The sequence below is a fragment of the Carassius gibelio genome, chromosome A7, assembly GCF_023724105.1.
Source record: "Carassius gibelio isolate Cgi1373 ecotype wild population from Czech Republic chromosome A7, carGib1.2-hapl.c, whole genome shotgun sequence".
Lineage (NCBI taxonomy): Eukaryota > Metazoa > Chordata > Actinopteri > Cypriniformes > Cyprinidae > Carassius > Carassius gibelio.
In genome coordinates, this window is record NC_068377.1 from 33,486,854 (window position 1) to 33,506,921 (window position 20,068).

At 37.3% G+C, this 20,068-nt stretch overlaps 2 protein-coding genes across 7 annotated transcripts in view; one reads left to right on the forward strand and one right to left on the reverse strand.

The window, feature by feature from the left end:
* Nucleotides 1-4,315: 4,315 nt before the first annotated feature.
* Nucleotides 4,316-18,831, reverse strand: LOC128017322 (mitochondrial inner membrane protease subunit 1). Of its 6 annotated transcripts, XM_052602660.1 has the most exons (8): nucleotides 18,680-18,768; nucleotides 10,049-10,098; nucleotides 9,800-9,938; nucleotides 8,574-8,698; nucleotides 8,379-8,467; nucleotides 8,154-8,280; nucleotides 5,125-5,235; nucleotides 4,316-4,456 (listed from the first exon to the last, which is right to left on the reverse strand). In XM_052602660.1, exons 4-8 carry the CDS (start codon nucleotides 8,676-8,678, stop codon nucleotides 4,394-4,396), a joined length of 495 nt encoding a protein of 164 aa, XP_052458620.1. In that variant the 5' UTR covers nucleotides 8,679-8,698; nucleotides 9,800-9,938; nucleotides 10,049-10,098; nucleotides 18,680-18,768; the 3' UTR covers nucleotides 4,316-4,393. The 6 variants fall into 6 exon arrangements, with proteins under 6 accessions (XP_052458620.1, XP_052458617.1, XP_052458622.1 ...); XM_052602657.1 differs by lacking the exons at nucleotides 9,800-9,938; nucleotides 10,049-10,098 and adding an exon at nucleotides 14,538-14,592 and having other exon boundaries at nucleotides 18,680-18,754; XM_052602662.1 differs by lacking the exon at nucleotides 10,049-10,098 and having other exon boundaries at nucleotides 18,680-18,745.
* Nucleotides 18,832-20,068, forward strand: part of LOC128017321 (elongator complex protein 4) — a 58,122-nt gene continuing 56,885 nt past the window's right edge. The window contains exon 1 of the mRNA XM_052602656.1: nucleotides 18,832-19,039. Coding sequence (XP_052458616.1) covers nucleotides 18,871-19,039 — 169 coding nt within the window. The 5' untranslated portion in view covers nucleotides 18,832-18,870. The remainder of the gene's footprint in view (nucleotides 19,040-20,068) is intronic.

Here is a 20,068-nt window from a genome sequence, read left to right on the forward strand (position 1 = left end):
GTTCCAGATCCTGCTCCATATATTAAATATGTTATACTGACTGTGATTGTGTGGACTGTCACTGGAAACATCGCTCCTGGTTCATGGCACTGAGTTAGAGACACAGGTGGTGTTAACCTGTGGGTTTCTCAAACTTCTGAAGCCCATGAGTCAGTGCAGTCCTGTCCATTGTCTCTGTGAAGGCGTATCAGTGCTCTGTGAGGCTTTTAAGGAAATTAAATCAACGACTGAACATCAAAGCTGTGTTAAATGTGCTAGAAGGTGGTTCTCTAATGCTGCCTTTAATTAAAGGCTGGATCGATGACCTTTTGTGAAAGGTCTGCTGGAGTCTGATTGCAGCTTCTCTCCATTAAAAGTTTAGTTTCACCAAGATTTCTTTTTTTAACACTCTTCAGTTTTGGAAACTGTGGTTCATTCTTTGGAGATAACCAGGGACAGGGTAGGAGGTAGTATTGATTGGTGTTCTAATCAAAGAAGAAAACCACATTATATTTGATATTTAAATTGTATATTCAGTGAAATCACAATTACTGCCACGGTTAACAGAAACAAGATTGAGAAATAGTGTTTAGAATCCTTGTTTCTCAAAAATATGCTTTCATTGAGCAGGAGTGCTTGCACACAGACCCATGGGGGGTATGTGGGTCAGGACTGTCAGAACAAGCCTGCCTTTACACAAACTGATGGGTCTTTTGCCCCTTTAAGCCCCCTTTTTCTTCCCACCTCGCCCCCTGCCCATCTCTGCAGGCCTTGGGGAAAATGTTCCTTTGGCCTCCATTAGGAGTGCACAGTGTTCCTCCCCAGCACTCGTGCCACTATTAGTCGAGGAAAGAGCGACAGTAATGGTGTCAAACGCCTGTGGCATGAGGACACTTCCACACAGCAACGCAAACTCATGTCACAGACCTCCGAGCAGCTCCATGCTGCTGTTGTGCTCTTCAGAAGGCTGCCTCAGGTCTGAGAGCTGTGATGTTTAGCTCAGTCTCCACTGGAGAAATACAAGTACGCCATTTGTTTGACCATTTCCTAGCAAAACTGTAACATGGTTTCAACCAAAATACCACAGTTAGAGCATACGTCAATAGTTTTATGCGTAACCCTGGACAGCAAAACCATTCTTCCAAGTCGCTGGGGTATATTTATAGCAATAGCCAAAAAAACATTGTATGGGCCAAATGTACAGATTTTTCTTTTATGTCAAAAACCATTGGGATATAAAGTAAAGATCATGTTCCATTAGGATATTTTGTAAATTTCCTAACGTAAATATATCAAAACTTAATTTTTGATTAGTAAAATGCATTGCTAAGAACTTAATTTGGACAACTTTAAAGGTGATTTTCTCAATATTTTTTTTGCACCCTCAGATTTCACATATTCAAATAGTTGTCTCTCAGCCAAAAATTGTCCGATCCTAATAAACCATACATCAATGGAAAGCTAATTTGTTCAGCTTTCAGAGGATGTACAAATCTCAATTTTGAAAAATTGACACTCAAGATTGGTTTTGTGGTCCAGGGTCACATACATATATTATCTACTTTTGGTACGAACAATTGGTGCTTTCACTTATACAACCCTTTCTTCAAATGTAATGGCGTTTTGCTATTTGAACATTATGTGTGAACAGGAACCATTGTCAAAATGTTTAGCAAAAAAGCAATACGATTATTTTATTAGTTAAGCAAGGTTTGAATGCACATGGAAACATGGGAAAAGAACAACAAATAAATATATATTACCATTAAAAAGTTTAGGGTCTTAAAAGATTTTGGTAAGAATCTAATGCTTTTATTCAGCAAGGATGCATTTAATTGATTAAACATGATATAAAGACATTTAGTTCAAATCAATGCTGTTCTTCCAACTTTGAAGAATCAATAAATCTTGAGCAGCAAATCAGAATATTAGAATGATTTCATGTGACACTGAAGACTGGAGTATTGATGCTGAAAATTCATCTTTGCATCACAGGAATAAATTACAATTTAAACATATTAAAGTAGTGAACGTTGTAAATTGTAAGAATTTTTCACAGTACTGCCTTTAACTATTTTTTTCTTCTTCACATAACTCAGATTTTTATCAAAACAATTCTGCTAATGTTTTAAATGAAACTACTTCTAGTTTGAAATTTGTGAAAACTGTATTTATGATTTACCATTTACATGATCTGGATACAGATTTTTACAAAGAAAATAAAAAATGAAAGAGGCAATCTGTGCCGTTTTAACAAATTATGTATAAATGTCTTACATGGATAAAAGACTGAAAACCACTTAATGTATGTGGTGCATTTAAGGTAATGTTACTAATATAATGAGATTTTTCTGTAAAAGTGGCTAAAGATCAGTTCAAGTAAATTCAGTTAATATCTATAGCAAAATCCCAGCGGCAACACTGGTTACCATACTAAGTTTTGGTTAATATATTGTTTATATTGCAGGACTTTAATTAACACCTGGAAATGTGTTTACATTCTGTTTCCCTTTTATGCTTTCTAGAATAACACTGGAGCCTGGCTCACATTTGAAATCAAAGGCTTTGATCTGTAGGGTTTATCTATCGATTATCCTCACGAGTCTGATCACAACAGACATCACACTTGATGCAGCCGCCAATAGTCTGTCTCCCACTCAATGCCATCTGTCTGGTATGGATCCACTGGCGCGAAATCCAATGTTGGCAGAAGTTTCCTTTTTGAACTGATCTAAAGATCAAATTCCCTTTCCACAAGCCTCAGTGTGAAAAACAACAACAGAAACCATAAATCTGACCTCAGATCAGCTTTCAACCAAATTACGAGGCTCATCCCATGCAAACGCACATGGTATCCTCTCGCATTTGTGTTTGATGTCAGCCAGCATCGTCTAAAGACAGACTCATCCTGCACTGAGATCAAATGATGCTGTCAAGTTTTAATTAAAGCCTTGATTAAAGAAAAGCACATTCTGCATTGAAAGAAGAACGTCAATTTCTCATTACCTTAAATGCACACATCCAAACACGCCAATAAACACTGAAAGAAAGAGCAACCGAGGGAGTTAGTCTTTGATGAAGGTGTGTAGAAGTCTCTCTTTGGACCTTAATTATGATTAAGTTTATTAATCATTCCCTTCAATGGTGGATTAGATCCCAACTGTGCTTAAATCCATATGATATATGAACAGTAAGTAAATCCTCTAAGGGGATTACTAGAAGGATGGAAGGTTGTAAGGAAAACAAGTGTCTGATTTTATAAGTTTGTGGAAAAAAAAAGAAAGTACTACATGTGTCAAACATTCTGCCCCTCATGATTAAATTCTATTATTCTTAAAGGTCAACAAGATCCTGGTCAAAGGACAATGCCAGCATGGCGGAAATATGTAACAATATATAAATTAAACATCAAATAAATAGTCACACTGTTAGTTATTGTTAAAAACATTATCATTATTAAAGCTGCGGTAGGGAACTTTTGACGCTCTAGCGGTTAATAAACAGAACTGCTTGCGTCTTGCGGAAGAACATCGTAGCCGGAACTACTTCTCTCTGTTTATGTCTATGAAGAATCACAAAGGTCCTGGGTTACTCCGCCGCGGTACCCCCGAAGCAATCTAAAATAGTCCAAATATAAACACTTATTATAGGTGCACCCTAGTGATTCAGGACAAGCCAAAAACACGGTTTGGAAAACGGATTCATGGTGTACTCGCTTATTATATACATTTTTCTACATTTTGAACACAAACAAAGTTACGGACTGCAGCTCTGATTGGTTGTTTCTTACCAGGAGCGGATGTATTTCTGCAAATGGCAATAGGACCACTGGGAGGAGCCAGAGGAGCTTGATTTTTTCACAGATTATATGTCTCATTTTCTACTGTCAGGACATAATGACAGGTTTAATAAATATGTAAAAAATATATTTTTACAAAAGTTACCTACTGCAGCTTTAATGGTTCAAAAGGAAGTTTCATCAAATTTAGTCTCATTTAGTCTCTATACTCTCATATACTCTTATTTTAGGGTGCCTTCCAATATATATATATATATAAAAAAAAAAAAAAACACAAAATTACAACTTTTGGTAAAAATGTTTCTATGCAAAAAGAAATTTCAATGTAAAGAGTGTCACTTATGGGTCAGCTGCATTAATGAGTATTTAAAACCTATTTAAAACCTCACCAGATCTTTCTTGCATTTAATACGGTTTAATTTAAAGCATTGATTGCAGCATGATGTTGCTGATATGATGCATCTGTGTGTTTTGATACATGATGCATTTGCTTTTAAACTCATAAATTCATATTTGCTATAATAAATTAAATAGACATGAATTATAAATATGGATTTATTTTAAAACATTGCAAAAATATAATTTACATTGCGACTACACATGCACACAGCTTCTTCATAAAATGCGCCCGTCATTAGGACTTCCAGCCAATACGCCAAAACTATGCGGTGGCCACATCTGCAAAATAAAAAAAAACAATAAACAATAAATTGCATCATTCAATTTAATGAACTTTATATGTTATTTTATATCATACTCTTAAAAGAGCTGTCACTGGGGCATTGTCATTTCCAAAGGTACACATATTGATGCATTTTAGTATATTGAAGGTACATATTAGCACTTAAAATGCACATATTACCTAAATGGTACACATATTAGAGGCTTTTGAAAGGGTATCACCCCAGTGACATGCATTTTCATAATATGCATTATACTACTTTTACAATTCAAAAAAGGGGAGAAAACATCTTTTCCTTGTAAGAACCTCCACCCCCATATCATTCGCCTCTTACTTTCCAATCAGGGGCTGACAGAAGGTGAGGAGACCTGTTTACAGGGTCATGGGCACGCGACGCTATGTGAGTCGACAGCCAAAAACAGTTTCAAATAAAGTTGACATTCCACACTTCAGCTACTTGCTAAATTATACTTTGAATTAATTTATTTGTAATTTCAAATAAAAGTAAAATTAAGAAAGAATCATTTGTATTGCTTGTGTAAGAGAAAGAAAAAAAAACGTAAAAAAATACTACATAAAAGGGCAACAGTTCAAACTCAAAAAGCTTGTGGTTTGGCCTTTGGGGAAGTGTATAGGTCAAGAAATGAGACTGTATTCTCATTACCTTTAAGCAAACGCGTCCTCGGATCAGGGCATAGGGAATTGGACCATAGCTTCGGGAATCTGTGGAATTCCGAAGGTTATCGCCTTCCAGCCACACATGGCCTCTTGGAACCTAGATTACATTAGGATGGGAAGTACAAAATATTAAACCAAAATGCTAACTTGAGAAAATGAGTACAATTTATTCTGATTGCAGCCACACTCATCTAAAATGATCCCTGAAATGCATTTGCATCCGACACACCGTATTGCAACACTAGGATCTCCCAGGATTAGAGGATAAAGTAGAAGTTTCTAACAGTGAGAAAGTTCACATGACTTAACTGCTCATCTCAGATGGGAATGGGATAATATTTACGGACCGCTGGGGCCTCACAGCCCCCCCCCCCTCTTTATCCTCTCGGTGAGGGGTGAAACCACGCCTCTGTGAGCTGCTCCATGGGTCTAGAGTCTAGACCATGGACAGACCTGCCAGGCTGGGCCGGCAACCGAGCGAAGTCTGATTCACACTGACATCAATTAGGAATAATCTCATCACACTGGGAGAGTGGGGCTGTCAAGCCCCTAATTAAGTCCCCTCCACCCCCTCTATATGTGAGGCGAAGGCGAACAACACATCACGTTGTCATTATAAACATAACAGTATGGACATGCCTATCTGGCACTGACCAAACTGAAGGATTTTTAAGTTAGTTTTTCCCCATCAAGTAGAATTCCAAGGAATCTTGAAGAATTCCAATCTTGATGCAGCATTCTTATAGTCACGTTAGATATCTCACAAAGCCATCTCATGCATTAATGTGTGAGAATGTCTAACCAGGACACACAAATTGATTCGCTGAGCTTCTGTATTACAAACAAATGCATCATTGACCGATGCTAAAGAATCGTGATTATAGACATATGTCACGTCTTCAAGTCGACTCTCATTAGCATGGAAACATATGTTTGATCCCATCCACAAGAAATCTCAGCCCGTTGTCATCTGCTGTTTCGAAGCCGAGCTTTTGTCCTGTCTGTCAGCCAAGCATACGAGAAATCACACCATACTGTGACCAGACACAAATGTGGACAACCCTGCATATGATCTTACAGATGGGAAGCATGTTAAAAACATAGTACCGTTTCTGTTGTTGATTGTTTAACATCTAGATTCTGGTCTACTAAATACCTCTACAATGAATTATGCAAGTTACAGGTAGTATAGGGCTTATCTAAACAAAACTTTGTTTTGCAATCAAATTATTATTATTATACTTTTTCTGTTGAATAGAGTCATGATGTAATTTTGTAAGCCAACATGGAAGTTTGGGTTGCACTTTATTTTACAGTACGTGTACTAACATGTTCTTATAGTGTACTTACAGTGTATTTATCCAAGAAAGTTCTGGTAATACAAGGTAACTACATGGGGTATGGTTAGGTTTAGGGTAGGTTTTGGGTTAGTACCTAGTTATTACATAGTTATTGTAATTACTATAATAAGTACATAGTATGCACATAGGGAACAGGACTGTAAAATAAAGTGCTACTGAAGTTTGCATCACCACGGTTCCCTCGACAAAAAGCTGTTCATCTAGATTATTGCAGAAAATATACTCTGTGACCAACAAAGGTTTATGAATCTTACACATTTTGTTCCTCAAGATTTTGAAGCTTATATACAAACCAGAAGTAAAAAGCTAAACACAGGCTACAAACAAACTACACTACGGCTGCATGTCTTCAACATTAGCGGCTGATCTTAATTTCAAATGTAATTTTGAAAAGTTTGCAAGAGAATGCAACAATGTTGTAAACACGGACTAGTGAGTAGATACGTTTAACTGTTCAGCATCCTCACAATCTCTGCAGTCCATTTAGCTACTAGTAAGCAACCACCTTTTTCAAGAAATGTAAAAGCTTCAAATTATGAGCAGGGTAACACTAATCTATTTATGTTGTAGACTAAAACGTGAAATTATCTTGAACTTGTGTTAATCACAGACGTCATTTGAGGCATTAAAAAAAAAGAAAAAAAAAAAACACATTGACAATCAACAGCTGATAAAAATGCAAACTAATGCAAGTTTTAGGACTCGTTCCTGCAGCACTGTATTGAACTATCACACATTTTCTCCTGTTTGTAGATCTTGTGGTTTGGAAACATACAGTGAAAAACAGCTGTGTAAGACCACACAGCCAAATCGGTTTTTAACATTCTATCTTTGATTGACAGATCCTTTTAAACTCAAAGGCATTTTATATATAGGACCAAACAAATCACCCTGTCAGTGTGAAGGTAGTTTTTAAACACACTTGCCAAGAGACTCTTTTCAAATTATGTTTCTAAAGCATTGATATTTCAATTTTATTAGATACCACAAAGTTTCAGATCTGACTTATTATATCAGCATTCCTTCCTTCCTGTCAACACAAACATCTTGGTCACAAAATGAGCATTAGAAAGAAAAATCAATAGAGCAAAAGATTGCTATAACATCATCACTCTGCATACAGTTTTAAGAAAAGAAGAAACTGTATTGAAACTGCAATTGACTCAATTCGGACATTGCAATCAGGTTAGGAAGGCTAGTACTGAGAGTGAGCATATACTTCTACAATCTCGGGTCCTTGTTCGTCTGAGGGTTTGTATTACTTGTGGTGACAGGCCTTTCTTTCTCTCCTTTCTCTTCATCACTTGCTCTACTCACCTGGCACTAACACTAACAGCTTCGGGAAAAATTACAGGCCAGAACCGCACATAGTCAAGGTGGGGGAAAAAAAGTGATACAAAAAAAGCAATAACAGCTATTTCCGTGACAAGGTGACTATGCTCTCTCTGGACCAATAATAACCAAGAAATGAGGATTTCTTGTTGCCATAAGGTAAATGTTTTACCCTACGAAGGTGAAAGCATGTGAAATAAGAGTTAACACAGTGGTTTACACACAAAAAATAAGGGGAAAAATTTAGTGAAGGACTTCAGAAAGTGTTTAAGGAAAGATAAGAAGTAGAGCTGATGTCAAGTGTGGTACAGGAGGTACTCACGTAAGTGTGTGTTTTAAAGACGTCTGATGGTCCACTAGTGCAGACTTTGTCCCCCTCCAGCCCCATCACTCGTTTACAAATGTTCATCTTTGGATCAAAAGGACTTTTGGCTATTACGATATCCCCTCTGGAAGAATTTAACAGGTAAGGTCAAAATAAAGCGGATACTCAAAGTTTCTGCATTACTGTATAATCAATAAAAGTCAAGTCAAATTTCAGACTCACTTTTGTATTCGGCAGAGGTGACGGCTTACTCGTTCGGAGAAAACCACATCATGGTTAGTAATGGTGGGTTCCATGGAAGGCCCTGAACACTGTCGGAGGTGAATTGTGGGTAGAAATAGACATTTACTAACATTTATTTATGTATTTTATTTTGTAGAAGCAAATGCTTTAAGCAAACATCTCCAAGAAACTAACCGATACAAATTCGCCGATATACTCAAAGGCACAGTGAGCGATGCAGCCATACTGGACGGTGTAACCGACAAAGCTAATCGTTTTCACAAAGAAACCACGAAACATCCTGCCAGTCTTCACAAATCCTGAAATAATAATAAAACAAAAGAATCAAAATTATAAACAATTATTCACATGCAACACTGATTTTGTAATACAGGTGATATTGAGCACATTTACTGATTTGTTTATTTGTTTAAAACTCATTTTTAATATGCATCCTAATGATCTTATTGTGAATAATTCAGTTTTTTTTTAGAAACAACTGACATACGTTTAGGCAGAATATCTAAGATTACTAAATGAAATAAAAGTTAATTAAGCTATACAGAAATACATCAATATTTTTTTTTATTATAAAAAAATGACAAAAGCTTAAACTAAAATCAAAAGAAAAAAAGAAAATATATAAACAAAATGCCAATTTAACATATTTAAAATACTATAATAGTATATAAACAATACTAAAGCTACACTGATGTAGTTTCAGGACACATAAATTAAACCTTAAATTAAGAATATAACTAATTTAATTATTTTATGACTAATTGACCATCCTAACCCATTCTTAGTGAGAACAGCTCTGGAGCACATGCTCTAACTGCTATACTTCAACTTCAAATGAAAACCTTAAATTTGCATGGGCTTACCCAATCGGACCTCTTACTCAGTTGCTAAAATTGCCGACATAGACCTGTGCCACAGGCTTGAAAGAGGGTTTTAAACACGGTCACTGAGGTGGTGTTGGTGGGGAAATACACCTCACACATTTAATGGCTAACAGTTTAAACTGTGAAACCAAAGTGATCATTAGAAATGGTGTTTCATTCTCAGGAGCCTCTACAACCCATCAACAAGACACAAATAGTGACCCCTGGGCGTCTGACCCGGTCTCAGACAACCCAATCTACACCTTTGGGAGCAGGTGACAGTGCTAGCAGGCACAGGTTCATCTCCTCCAGCTGAAAAAAAGAGTGTTACGCTATGGCCATATCAACAAAACACAGGGTTTTTTGTTTGTCTTTGCACCACAACACTTTAACTGATAAAACTGTGGTGTGTTGTCAGAATAAACAGTCCATCCACTCTCAAACTATTGACTTTTCCTTGGTCATCAAGCTAGCAGGATGTGTGGGTCAATAAAGGTCGTGTTCGGATGTTTGTACACTCTTAAAAGAATAACTCACCTCAAATTTTCTCAGCTGAGGCCATCCAAGAGTTTGTTTCTTCATCACAACAGATTTGCAGAAATTTCAAATTTCTCCACTTGCTCACCAATGGATCCAAATGCAGTCAATGGGTGCCGTCAGAATGAGAGCCAAACAGCTGATAAAAACATTTCAATAATCCACAAGCACTCCAGTCCACCAATTAACATCTTGCATGAAACAATGCCAGTGTTAAGGCATTTTAAACGTCACTTCCAGCCAAAATACCAGTCTCCAATTCATGCTTCATTCAGTGAAAAAGTCCATCTCCTGTTGTCCTGTCACAAAAAAAACAAACAAACAAAAAAAAACATATGCATACTGTATGTATTTTTTTGAAACTGTTTTGAACTGTTTTCACTTGTAAACTGTTCTTGAGCTGTGCATATTTCTATCCTGATTCAAACAAGATGACTTCTTCACTGGAAAAAGCTATATTATGGATAGAGGACTCTTATTTTAGCCAGAAGTTTGATGTTAAACATGTATTTTGTTCATTTATCAGATGTTACTTGATGGACTGCAATCCAGATGAGAACTCGTGGATTATTGTGATGCTGTTATCAATAAGAATCTCATTTTGATGGTACCCATTCATTATAAGGGATCCATTGGTAAACAAATGATATAATGCTTTCTCGAAAACAAAATCGTCTACATCTTTGGAAGACCTAAGGGTGTGTACATTATCATTACTATTATTTTTTTTGGCTGATCTATTCCTTTAAAAATAAAGCACCCAAAAGAGTTTTTTGTAGCAATATAATATAACCACCATTTAGGGTTCCCCAAAGAACCTTTTGTGCAATAGTAAGATTCCATAAATCTTAGAGGTTCTTCATAGAACCATCAATGCCAATAAATAACCTTTATTTTTAATAGTATACACATCCACAAAACCTAACTTGGCTGAGAAACAGCTCAAAACATAACCCAGCACTTCAATGAGGTGCCATTTGTCGATTTTTGAACTACTTCCCAACAAGAAACTCTGAAAGTCAAGCTCTTGCACGATTAGAAAACAAATCTTCAGAAGGACAACCTCACTGGATGTCCAATGAAGGATAAACCTCAATCTTTTCTCCTGAAACAAACCAAAAGAAGCAAGGTGACCCAGCCGAGCAGAAACTGAACGAAAGCGAGCCCCATCCCAAAAAGCCCCTATTGCCTCATCTCCAATATTGGGTGGAATTAATCTGTCTGTCCCCTACTTCCTCCATCTCAGTCCCAGGCCAAGTGTCAGGTGTCTGTCTCCATGTGTCATGGAAAGTGCTACACCTAATCCCATTACCGACCAGCCATCTCCTCGCCCCATACCTCTGTCCCCTGCTCCCCTCTCTTTCCATGCTGGTCAGACATCGAATCCACACCTTTGAATCCTCATAATTGCGTCTGATACCCCAACACAAACAGGGTGTATGAGAGTTAGCTGCTCTGCCCAAAGGCCCCCTCCGTCCAGGGATGTTTCTGCCTGACTGGATGTCGTCATATCTCAGAGAGGCAGTGAAAGGGCCAGCTGTTGTTTTGCTTATCAAAGTCCAGGGTGAGGTGAACAAACTATTGTTTCTGAGCAGTTTTTTCTTTGCAATTGATAGCAGGCACAGATTCTCTGCCTAAACTATAACATACAGTATATGCTCACCTTTTAAAGCTCTATAAAGTATCTTTTGGGATGTACTAGCCTAGGGATGGGCAAAATGAAGTATTTTCAAACTCGACTAGGCAGTTGATTGCTGTTGGGTGAATTTAAAGACTTTTCTGACAGGATTTTGTTGTGCAAACTGTCAAAATTGTTATTTAGTTTCTGAATACTAAATAATGGCCTGCCTTTTGAAAATAATACTAAAAATAATATACAAACCTACACTACCATAAAAACAAAAGCATTATGAATTATAGATTAAATCAATTTTAAATCAATAAAAAACCCTGAAAATAAATAAATAAATTAATTAATAAGCCGTACTGTTTTCAACATTGATAATATTAAGACATGTTTCTTGAGTACCAAATCAGTATATCAGAATGATTTCTGAAGGATTGTGTAACATTTGATGCAATGATGCTGAAATCTTTGCTTCGCATCACCGGAATAAATTACATTTTAAATATATTAGTAATTTTAAATAGTAATAGCATTACTGTTTTTACTGTATTTTTAAAATGCAGCCTTGGTGAGCGTATGATACTTCTTTTAAACACATTAAATCTTACCAACTGCAAACTTGAACGGTAGTTTAATAAAACTGTGTAATAGAAATAAAACTACTGGACAATGGTTGACTCAACACCATTCATATAACAACCAAGGATTTTGTTCCAGAAATTAGTTTGTCTAGTTATATCCATCCTTTTCCTTCAATCTTATTGGCTCTCTCTCTCTCATTCTCATCCTGACCTCAAGAGACTGTGTGTCGCGTTCATAACGTGGACCAGCTCGGCAGAATGTGTGGCGGAGAACACAGCATCCCCAACTACGTCTAGTCGTCCAATCACCAGCACCATCACTGTTGTGGGCGTCCATCATAGGTGAGGATTAAGGATTTAGCATAATAAGATTACACGGCCAGTGAATGATATCAAGAGACAGTCCATATGCGGCTGCCTGGTTTTCCACTGGCACCCTGTGTGTGTGTGTGTGTGTGTGTGTGTGTGTGAGAGAGAGACTGGGTGAGTCAGCTGCTTGGAATCAAATGGAGTTTAGCCAAAATCAAACAGACCTACTGACAATTGAGATGAAAATCTCTATTTCTGAACATTCCCCTGTGTGTTCGGAACGAGCACTAACTGCCACATGATTCCCTGGGCGGGCGATGTGACGGAACCAAAATGAGTTTTATCTAACAATTGGATAATTAACTCTAAGTCTCCCCTTAATCCAGGATTACACAGCAAAATGTATATATTTGCTACATAGAGTCACATAGAGCATCTCTGGAGAGCCATCTGTGGCCCCAGACCCTCAAAACCCAGAATGCAACAGAAGGGAGAAAGGGTTTCCAGAGAGCTGAGAAGCAGGTGGCATCAAAATTGCTCTTTTAATCCTATGAATCTGCTGGAAAACAAACACTTCTGAAATTGAACAAATCTCTTGAGACAGAGCTGTTATCAATGTTTTAGCAGCATTTAATCTGATAAACAGCTCTAAATAATAGATTATTTACAGTTTAAAATTTGGCACCAAGACTTGTTGAATTAAGATTACTATAATATCACTACATGGCAAATGCTTTTCAATTTCATTTGAGAACTTGCCAACGAGTAAGACAATAACTTAAAAGAACAACAAGTGCTTTGTTCTAAATATGCGCTCATTTTTATTTCTTAAGTATTAGAAAAATAAAATAAGCTGTTGCATCTTGAACTCAGGACATGGACGTTGCATTAATATGGCAGATGAAGTAAAAAAAAAGTTGTGAAATAGTATTTAAATATTAAAATATGTGAAATAGTTCAAACACCCTGTACAGATCAGCCTATGCATAAATGCACTATACCTTATAGTCGCCCTAGTCTCTCTCTCTCTCTCTCTCTCTCTCTCTCTCTCTCTCTCTCTCTCTCTCTCTATATATATATATATATATTAATCAAATCAACAGAACAAAAAACTAAAATAAAGCTAAAATTAAAACAGCTGAAATGCATCATGTGTAAAGTAATAATTAAAATTTGTAGTTTTTTTGTAGGCGAATTTCGGTGCATAATTACATATATTATTGAGGACAATAATCTACTGCATACATAAATGTATTACTTCAAAAAATCTGATGGTGGCAGAAACAGTTTCAAATATTATGGCAAAACACACAGAGATCCCTTTAAGACTAAGAGTCAATTACAATGAAATATATACTGCAAACACCTGGTTTACAAAGCAAAGCGTGCAAACACCCATTCAAGCACTGATGTCACACTTGTGTAAAGGTCACAATGACTCCATGCCACCATCCAATGTGCTAACACTCCGCTGACCTCCTGAAATAGCAAAGAAAATAAACAGCAGCCAAGGTGACACTGGAAAGCAGGCTGTAATTCTGAGCCTCATTGTTCATGATTGCCGGACATTCAGAGCAAAAATATGTACAAAAAAAAATTTGGTTAAAAAAACAATCAATATATTGAATACAATCTAAACAAAAATGGTGCAAAAAAGCACTAAAATAGCACTGTGGTTCATAGGGGAACCATTTTAAGTGCCATCTTCAAAGGTGCTACACAACACCTTTGGCAAATGGTGCTACAGTATGTAGAACCATAAGAGGAACCCCATTCTCCTCAGGTTTTAGATGTTACTCCACTGTCATGTTTACTATGAATGGGAATGGCAAAAGCTGTTTTATGCTTTTCTGAGGTCGAAAAGTCTTGTGAGCAGGGCCTTGGGGGCAAAAAAGGTTTAGAACCACATTATCTTCAGGAAATATACTGTATATTAATGTTTTTATTTTTTCAACTAATCTAAGAGACTAAGAGCGAGTTGGAGAACCTTTTAAGAACTATACAGGGGCTTATCGGGTTCTTTGTATGGCAGTGGTGCTATATAGCACCTCGACCACCCAGAAAAAAATATGTTTGTGTGCGTGTGTGTAGAAAAGAAACAACAACTAATATACTACCAGTCTAAATATTTTTTTCCCTTTTATGTGTTCGTTTATGTCTATATATAAACTATTACAACTTAAAATAACTTTTTTCTTTGTTTCTGTGTGATGATACATACTGGGATTTAGAGCAGTGGAGTAGCCACGGGTGTCCCAGGGTGTCAGCTGGCACACCTGAAATAGATGCAGAATTATTTTTATAGTCTCAATAAAAAATGTTAACTAAACTTGGGCTATTGTTGTTTAATTAGAAAAAATATATATTTTTAAATCAACCCTTTCACGCGTAAATTACAAATATTTTAACTGAACCCTTGTTTCCATGGCGACGCGTCATGATTGTCACGTGACACACCGCAGCCACTAACAGATGTATCGCTATTCGTTTTATTTAGTTTTTCATTATTTATTAAAATATATACAAACTTGCTTACCATGTCAACTATCTGATATGCTGATTCTTCGTTTAAAAACCTTTATAAATGATCTTGTTCTATAACGAGATGAGCGCTGCAGTTCAGAGTCCTGTCAGCCGGATTTAACGTAACGTTACCGCACTTGAATTCCCCAGTTTCTCCCGAAATACATGAAAGTAAGTGGCTGTTGAAATGGACGAAGAATAGAGTAAACTTTATTGTTCTGCTATGTGTGTCTGATATATGAATAAAACACGTCGGCAAATTACATTTGATTAGATAGTTTTTGCTGCTTCCATAGACATATGTGTATTTTACAAACTACCAATGTATTGTTTTACTAGTGATTATGTATATTTAAATGAATGAAACCTAAAATAAACATTATGTGGTTGTAAATTTAAATGTAATTTACATTTTAAATTGTTTTTGTTAAAATATATCTGTCGACATTTGGACTGCCAACCAATCAGCAAACTACCACTAGGAGTATGGTTGGACGGAAGCAGTGCGACAAAAATACAATCACATAATTTTGCACAGTAATCTGACAATAAATGTGGCACACCCAGGTTTTCATATGAACACCCATAGTCTCTTTTCTGGCAACGCTACTGAATTAGAGGCAATATTAAATACTTAAATTAAGTGTTTACTGTTTATTATTTGAAACACAGTGATCAAAAAGAGAGGAACTGAATCCCAAGGCCTGCTTCTCAGTTTCTTATCACAGCACATCTGCATTTAGACATACATAAGGAGGTTGACTTTGGGAGATTCTGCAGAACTTAAGAAGATTACATAGATTCGAATAGTGTTAACTAAGATGGCGTTCCCCCAAGAACCCAGATGGAAGGAAGATGAGGAGGGGGGACCTCTCTGATGTTCTCGATGTGTGTAGCAGAAGGCAGCTGAGGGTGGCCTTGCATGGCTCTCTTTGTTCTCATTGGTCCTTCATGTCCGTTGAAAGGGATCAGGGAACCTAGAGATTTGGTAATCAGGAGGCTATCAGCACAGCTATCAAAATGAGGCTGGCACCTGGTTGGTTGATGGAGGACAGATGTCTGGATGCATGACATAAAGGAACCCTCCCTCCATCACTTGATTTTTACAACAGTCCAATGGAAATCAAATGGGTTTTAAAAGGCAGATAATGACTAAAGCCAATTATGGTGTCAATCCCCATAAATATGACCAAAAGCGAAGCGATTTCAAAGGATGCTGAGCTAGTTCTGTAACAAAGACGTGACATAAATAGACTAATCTTTATTGAAATGACCTTTGACTGCAGCCTGAACCCAAGATAGAGCTGAAAGGCAAACAGATCTTATCTGATGTCCCAAATTAGGCCTTCTGTTTTGGCAAAAAAAATAAATCTTACAATTGTCTATTCACTAAATGCCCATCCCTAGTACCGATTTTTTTTTTTTTTTTTTATATACAGATTAATTGTGTTTTCAGAGAAGAGAATAAAATGACCTTCCTGTGGGTCACAAATAATAGTAACCACCACAACCCTATAATCATCCTGGCCTCCAAGATTATTACTTTGCTTTCAACACCAACGCAAACAAACCCTCCGCAGATGATAATCTAACTTCCCTTCAGAGCTATGCCACTATATTCTTAACCTCAGATTGTGGTGGCAAAGAGAATCATGCTGGGGAAACCCAAACAAGCTGCCCAGGAAACATCTGACATGTTGTGACTGTTCGTATTAGCACTGTGTGGAACAATCAGATAGGAGTTTATAAAACTGACGTAATAAAACTATATTAGCGATACTTGCATCTACTAAAACTAAAAAGTGCATCAACAATAAATGGACCTGTAAAATATAGAAGTTGTATATATATATATATATATATATATATATGTGTGTGTGTGTGTGGAGTGATTGTGACAGACATAATTTACCTTTGTTATTCAGTGTAGTTCTGTACACTGAGTTTCTGCATAACATTTAAAGGGACCGCGATCCCTGAACAGTTATGCAGAACGACTGTGTACAGAACTACACTTAATAACAAATGTGAATTATGTCTGTCACAATCACTCCACACACACATCGAGCTTTGGGACTCTGTCACACAGATCCTCGGAGTGAGACTCCACCACACGACTGCATATCACCCGCAGGCTAACAGACTCTGTGAACGTTTTCATAGATCGACGAAGGCTGCCCTGCGTGCCAGCCTTAAAGACAGCTACCGGTCTACAAGCTCGCGTGGGTGATGCTGGGTATCAGGACTGCACCAAAGGTGGACCTTCAGTCCTCATCCGTGGAACTTGTTTATGGACAGCCGCTGCGAGTGCCAGGGGATTTTGACCCTAGCACCACAGTTCCCTGGTCTGCTACTCTCCAGCGGTCTACTCTACTGGATAATGTGAGGCTTTTTACACCTGTCCCTACCTTCCGTCACGGCCTCCCTCAGTCGCACATCCCCGCTGGACTTCACAACAGCCGACTATGTTTTCATTCGCCGCAATGCCCAGAAGGGACCACTACACCCACCCAACAAAGGCCCATTCCGGGTTCTGGAGACAAGGGACAAACACTTTGTGGTGGATAGGGGTGGCAAACTGGTGCGACTCTCAAATGACTGCCTTAAACCAGCTCATTTAGACGTGGCCAGGCCCATTGACCTGGCCCAGCCCCCACAATGCGGGCGGCTTCCCACACCCCATGCCCCTCACCAGCGTAATGACGGTACACCGGCTGCAGTGAGGTCTCCTCGACCTCCATTACAGCGCAGTCACTGTGGCCGGTTGATACGCCCACCTCCCCGTTGACTGTTGGGTTTTTCTGTTATGGTGAATTCTGGGGGGACGTGTGTAGTGATTGTGACAGACATAATTCACCTTTGTTTTTAAGTGTAGTTCTTGTACACTGGGTTTCTGCATAACTGTTAAGGGATCGCGGTTGTTTTTTTGCCTTTAAAATAAATGACACACACATTCGTGTGCTCAAAGTTAGAAGTTGTCTCTTGCAAATTACTGCAATTTCCACACACACACACACATGTGTGTGTATGTGTGTGTATATATATATATCAACTATCAAAGATAAGACTCATTTGACACTCACTTGAAAGGATGCATAATATTATACCACCTATAAATGAATTACAAGTCAATAAATATGGATGTTAGATACTGATTTGCATCTTTTTTTATTATGTGAGACACTACCACAACAATAAGGAAATTGGTATGGGTCAAAGACGAGAGGTCCTATTCTGGAGACTGTATCAAATAAAATTTGCAAAAGCTATTGATATACACAGAAAGCATATTAAATGCAAGCTTGCAAGTGTCTACATTAATGTTTCAAGCTAATTTTGTTAAAGTAAAATGTCAAAATATGGGTGAAATAATGTTTCATTGTCATTCAGTGTAACAATTTCATGTAAAAATGAAACCACACGTCTTCTGACATGTAATTGTAATATATATTAATATATAGATACATTCAGGCTTCTCTGATAGAAAGTTCAAAAGAGCAGGATTTGTTACAAATATATTTTGTAACACTGTCTTTACTGTCACTTTTGCTCAGTTTAATGCATCCCTATTGAATAAAAATTATGTATTTATTTATATATATTTTTAAATAAACACGCGTACACTGACAGCTTCAGTATTACACTATCAGTGGTTATGAATGAACTGGTTATGATCTGTTCACTACTAGCTAGGTCTTGTATAAAGTAAAAGGGCATCATGATTTCTGTGCTATGGCTCAGTTGGGTCAGTTTCAACACCGATAGCAGGATATAAATAAATATGATACAAGTGTTATGTAATTATAATAAACGCTAAAGTCATTTGTACACTTATCCTACCTGACTCGTGCCCATTCACTGCGAGATGTGTGTATTTCTTCATCAAACCTTCACTACGCAGCTGCAGTCAACCTTGAACTCCACTGCATCATCATCGCCAAAAAAAGTCTCCTTCTGATTGGCTAAGAGAACAACAGTTCAGTCTCTGATTGGCTGTGGAGCCATCGCTCCGCTGTCAACAACAGAAAATCATGGCGGCTCCCGTTAGAGGCATGGCTGGGTCCACCAGCATAGGCAACACAACTAGTTTTCAGAAAAAAACCCGCAGCAAACTAGTTTCTATCCCTGGAACCAGACCGTCTGTACAGAACGGACAGCTCTTAGTGTCTTCTGGCGTCAGCTCTCTTGACTACGTGATCGGTTAGTACAATTCACTCGGCTGAAGCGTACTGTTAAGTGAATGTGCACTATAATGATATTGCCTAACCTGATTTTACCAAGTGAGACATGTTCCTGGGACAACATCGTTGTTGACCCTGGAACAACATTGTGATTAACCAATCAGATTTGAAGAACCAGTTTATAGATTTTGTTAAGTTTATGCTTAAAATCAGTGTTTGGTGCTTGTACATCAGTGTCATTCATCTATCATTTCCTCTGATTTTAGGGATTACTCATGGTTAAGGTTAGGTTTAGGTGTAGGGATATGGTTAAGAATATATTTTTGGAGTAAAATGTTGTTCCAGGGTCAACAAAATATGTTGACCTAGGAACACATCGGACTTGGCAAAATCAGGACGTGCAATGATATTTTAACACGGCACTCTATCGTCATCATATTTCTTAATAAATCTAGAGAAAATCCGCATTAATAGACTTTTGTCTGCACTCCTGTCACACTCATAATATATGCAATTAAATGTTTTAACCTCACGAAGGAATCCCATCAAACAAATATCAGGGTCCTTTTCTGTTAATCAAGGGAGTTATCTTCGCTTTCCAACAAAATGTATAATATTAAATTAAGTATTTTTTGTATTTTAGGTCCTGTAAGTCATTGATTCAATAACGATTACTTTATGGTACTTGTACGTCATCATTAATCTAGTGATTTTTCTCTGTATTTGCAACACAACATTTAAAAAAATACATTCCTATGTACATCATATAAGATGTATTACTATATTTCTGCGTATTTCTCTTTTTGCATACCCACAGTATAGATTTATTCTGTTTTAAAAGTTAACCTTTGTTATTATAGCCATTTTAATAATAACGCAGAATCATATCTTGTAAAATATGAGTCAGAAAAAATGTTTTCTTTCAAAGTATGCATATTTGACCTTTTCTGATTAAGTTATAGAGATACCTTTGTCTTTTGAAGTGTATGATTTTGGTTGACCGGTAGATAAACAAGGTTATGTGTTCTGTCATTAAGATGTATACACT